Source organism: Buceros rhinoceros, unplaced genomic scaffold (genome assembly GCF_000710305.1).
Source record: "Buceros rhinoceros silvestris isolate BGI_N320 unplaced genomic scaffold, ASM71030v1 scaffold12017, whole genome shotgun sequence".
NCBI classification, from domain to species: Eukaryota; Metazoa; Chordata; class Aves; order Bucerotiformes; family Bucerotidae; genus Buceros; species Buceros rhinoceros.
This window is the reverse complement of record NW_010421627.1, coordinates 12,427-17,360: the sequence shown is the minus strand read 5'-3', so window position 1 is coordinate 17,360 and position 4,934 is coordinate 12,427. Positions and strand designations below refer to the sequence as shown.

At 45.9% G+C, this 4,934-nt stretch overlaps 1 protein-coding gene across 1 annotated transcript in view; it reads left to right on the top strand.

Annotated features, from left to right (window-relative positions):
• The window catches only part of OXSR1 (oxidative stress responsive 1), a gene marked incomplete at its 5' end in the record, with an annotated part of 20,208 nt that overhangs the window by 10,557 nt on the left and 4,717 nt on the right, over positions 1-4,934 (top strand). Inside the window, 2 exons of the mRNA XM_010139749.1 lie at positions 81-203; positions 3,796-3,831. Coding sequence (XP_010138051.1) covers positions 81-203; positions 3,796-3,831 — 159 coding nt within the window. The remainder of the gene's footprint in view (positions 1-80; positions 204-3,795; positions 3,832-4,934) is intronic.

Genomic DNA, 4,934 nt, shown 5'->3' with positions numbered 1-4,934 from the left:
CTCTTCTGCTATTTCTCCTAACAAAGATCAGCTGTAGAAACGGTCTGTTGGATACATCAGTTCTCTGTCTGTCTGAGCAGGTCCGGAGAGTCCCAGGCTCCAGCGGACGTCTTCATAAGACTGAAGATGGTGGCTGGGAATGGAGTGATGACGAGCTAGACGAAGAAAGTGAGGAAGGCAGAGCCGCAATTTCACAGCTCAGGGTGGGTCCTCCGACAGCTCTACTGTCTCTGTTTTGTTTTCTGACTGTGGTCTGTCTAAATACTCCTGGAAGCATGTGGCCTTGTTCTACGTGTGATACCCAGGAAGTTATAATCCATCCTTCAAGTTTGTAGCTGAACCAGGGAAAGCAGGCTGAAGAAATGGTTTTGACCTCTTTTCTGACATTGCTCTGGGATACAGCTGGTCTCATTCAGGGGTGCAGAGCAGCGTTTGGAACGCGAGTTCAGATGCTGCTCCCAGCTCAGCATAGTAACTCACTCAGGGTAGGCTATTCTCTTTGTTTTCAGGGGTGCTGGCTGTTTGAGATCTTTTCTTCTGGAAGTGTCAAGAGAGGTTTTGTCCTACTGCCTTTTCCAGGGTGGAGCTGAAGTCAGTAGGGCTGTGCTTATGGCTGACACTTGAAATATGCAGGGCCTGGTTCTGTCCCCTCAGTTACACTGAAATCAATTTGTCCTCAAAGAAAATCTTGTGACTTCAGAGATGCCGTAACGAGTGATTGGTCTAGCACTTGAAAATCCTTCATAAAACACCACTGCCCCCTCTCCCGACATAGACACAAAAACCCCCAAACCCAGACCAACCCCAGAAACACAGAGCAGTCGTGTGTAGTGATGGACCAAAAGGTGACACCAGCCTTCCTGGTTGCCTTCCCCAGAGGGGAGTTGGGCTGTCTAGGCCCACCTGTTCCACTGCAGCAGGTAGCTTCGAGTGGACTGTGTGTTTTAGTCGTTCTGTAACTGAATTAGGAAGACAGCGAAGGATTTTTAGAGGAGACTTTTCAATATGAAAGGGAAAAAAAGCAGTATTGGTTTGAAGCGTTCATCCCTTTACAACTTGAACATTTCTCGCTTCTCTTTCATTGATCTGCTGGTGTTCTGCATGGACAAATACTAAATGCAGGATTTTGCATGTTTTTAGTGTCCTTTTTCATGGATGTTTGGATTTTTAAAGGCCACAGTAATTCCATACTGTGTGGCAACAACCATTGTGACTTTTTAAAGAACTCACTGTATGCAGCTTCGTATTACCTGGAGGAGGAGGATCTCCTTGTACCAGGTGGCTACTGCTGAAATTCTTTGATTTAGGGGCTGAAAACTTCTAAAGTATAGTCAAATTTTAGGAGGCAATATTGTAAAAGACCCCAACTCTGTTTCACAGATTACACAGAACTTGTTCCATCTTGTCCGTAAGCTCAGGCTACTATGACATAGCTCTGTTTACTGTCTTTTGAACAATACCTACTTGTTTCATTCCTCTTACGCAGAAAAAAGCAGATTGACACACGTTTACAAGCTCCTTTACAAGCAAGTTTGGTTTTCTTTTTTTCTTGGAGCTTTGACGTGTTTCCTTCTGCCGCTGCCTGTTCTAATCATCTAATTTGGGCCGTGCTTGGCCTTTGCTTCCAGGTCTTCCGTTCAAGAATCCGTCAGGATGGATGGTGGAGCAGTAGGTCTCAGTTCAGTCGCCTAAATGTAGATGTACACTGCTGTTTTGGAAGCACCCCATGTGGGTATAACAAAGAAGTCTGGGAGACCTGTACCTTTGTGGAGGTCAGGAAGGACACCAAAGCATCTTAGACCTCGCTACCTGTCTGCCTTGGTACTTGAGCCCTGCCCTGGGTGCCTTTCCTCTGCACAGCTCGTGAGTCCTTGTCCTCCACCCAGGCATGACGCGGTAGGAATGCCTGTGGCCCTCTTGCACTTGAGCCCCTTTGCTCCAGCAGTCTTGACTCGTATCCGTGCTGCCAGTGTTTGCCACGAATCCGGTGGTGTTCTTGAGGATGAATGATCATCCCGTCGTTTTGGCCATATTTCAAACACGGGGTGTAAATTCGACCTGTCTGTAATTCCTCTGCAGTTTTACCGAAGTTGAAGGATAGAATAACTTGCGTTAACTAGGTGTCACCTTTTATTCCTCCTCTTTGCAGTGGGCATGGAGTAGATGATCTGTAAAGGTCCTTTCCAACCTAAACCATTCTATGACTCTGCCTGTTCCTGCATTCTATTGCAGTCAGTCTTAATGTGAAAGGGTGCCTTACAGATTGACTTAATTCGTTAGAATACTTCAGTTTTAACTAGCCTAAGAGCATCAGTACCCTTTTATGTTGATGAACAAAGGAACAGTGTCTGTACTTTTCACTTGTTTCCACCTGACAGAAAAAATAGGGTGAATTTAATATGTACAAATGTGTATTTTGCACATCTGTTGCTAGGACCACACCTGAAAGCAGATGAGTATTTACAATAAACAGAAATACCTGCTCAGCTGATTGAATATGGTGCCATGCTGGCTCTACGTTACCTTCTAGGTGTAAAGACTTACTGAACATCTGTCTTCTCTGCATTTAAAACCCTGAATTCAAATCAAAGCAATTGTGGCACGTGGGCGCTAGTTTTCCTCTGTTTGCCATTTAAATGGGGTAGTTGTTCACTGTGGGACAGAGCAGTGTCTCCGTACGTGTCTGTACAGTGTCTGTCACGCTGTGGTCTTTCAGACGAGCTCCTCTTGAGTTATTTCCTGAGGCATCCTGGTACTCTGGGATACAAGCTCTGTGCCTGAAAGCACAGCGCTGCGGCTGCAGCCTGCAGATGCAGAGGAAGGCTCTTTACATCTGGGAGCAATGCCCCGCTTTTCATCTTGCCCGGAAGCTGTCAGGGAAGCTCCGTGTGGTGAGAGGGATTTCAGGCTTTGCCTTTCCAGCTGGGCGACTTTCTTCCCGACGCTGCCTGCACACAGGCAGTGTGAACGGATTGTTCCTTCTCCTCTCTCCAGAGGGTTTTTTGCAAACTGCGGTTCTAAGAACAAGACTTCTACACCGTCTCCCATGAGAAGCCTCTGGCAACTGCTCCCTGCTCCTGGGAAACAGCTAACGCGTGTTCTCTCTGCTTTACCGATCAGCAAAGATGGGTTGCATTGCTTTGGCTGCACTTTCCCCTCCGTTCCACTGGACTTGTGTAAAACTGTCCGTTTTCTGCTTTCTCTCCCCGAGCAGAGCACAATGCAGAGTCCAAGGGCAGGGCGAGCGGGCAAGAGGTTTCATTCTGCAAAGCAGCACAAATACGGCTGTTTCTGCCCCTCCCCCAAGATTTTGTGTGTTCTCAGCAGGCTGATTTGCCAACATGTTCCCTAAGTCCACGGAAGGGATTTGTTTCCTCACAGAAGTTGACAGGCAGATTTGGGCAGCCTATCTTTTTCTGTGAGGCTGGAGTAGCTTAAAATGGATTTTGCCATCTTGGTGCGCAAGTAATTTGATCCTATGTGAGTGATCTTCAGGAGCGCTGGATCTTGCTAACGGGTAACAATGAGAGCGGCTTAGGGCATTGTGTGCCACGGTGTGAGTATCAGCTGCAGGTTCTGAACCATGACTGCATGGTTCTGGGTGGGTGAGGTGATGAGCTTGCCAACAAATTGAGTGGTTGTCCCTTTTCTTAAGTATCTTAATGCAGAGATGTACCTTGACAGCAGTTCTATGGATTGCATGTGTTAGTCTGATTCTGACAGGACTGGCTAGTTGGTACGGTCCACTGGTCCACTTTTCTCAAGGAAATGACAGCTGCTTCTCTGTTTTTTCAGTCTCCCAGAGTGAAGGAACCTGTACAGAATTCCGAGGTGAGTTACAATTGCACATGGCTTCCCAAAGTGATGACTCTTAGTTCTTGCTGTCGCTTCAAGAAACGTCTGTGTGTTAGACTTTGAAAACAATATTGTGTGAAGTAGAAAATAGGACCTAGATGAGCTCTGCTTGAAAATCTCCCTGTAAAAGGGATCACTGGCTGGCTAATGCCAAGGGCTTTTTCTGAGGTGAGTTTGGTGCGTGTCCTTTCATCTTCACTCTCTCTTGCAAAATCTGTATGTTGTAAGATAGTGAATTGGTCACAAGAATAATCTAAGCAAGACAGCGGTGTTCCCGTTTCCTCTCTAAAACAAAACCACAGCAAAACGCAGCTTCAAGCTGCCTGTTTCGCATGATCCAAGTCACTGGCTTGGAACCTGTGCTCAGAACTGTGGCGTAAACCCTCAGCAGTGTTTGATGGCAAACAAAACTTCAGCTGCCGTTTGTCATCTGCCTTCAGTTCTGTCCGGTGTCTCCTATGTTAGGAGTATTAGTGTTTCTTATCCTTCAGTGATGGAGGCTGCTTATCTTCTAGAGCCTGTGCTGGGTGGTTCTGTTCTCTACCTGGGTGGAAAGATGAATGCAGCTGTCTCCTAGAAGTTAGTCTTGTCTTAAGCTGTCCTGTTCTTCCTTCAGCTGTTTCCAAGAACTGTTTATAAAGGGAGATCTTAAAGTCTGCAGTTCTGGTACTGTAATTTGACATAAACTCTAAATTCAAAGAAAAAGCTGGAAACCAGAACCCCTTTGGGACTAATTTTGCTGTTGTGATATGTCCCACAATATATAATGTGATTTGGAGGTCTGCTGCCCAGGTTTTCAGTAATCGAGGTGATTTATGTTTGCTGCAACTCGCTCTAAGTTGGAAGGCACCTTGAAGAAGTGCCATCAAGCTTACAATCCTTTGGCTGCTGTGCCCAAATCAGTTTCTCTGTTCAGAATAATACAAGAGGGGGGAAAAAAGATTAAACTTTCATTCAGCTCTCTTCCCCCACCCTCAATTGCATATGTGTTGGCTTTTTTGTGTGTGTGGATTTTTGGGTTTTTTTTTTTTTTTTCAAGGGACTACTTTTAAGTCCAGTCCTAAAAAGTCTTGTGTGGT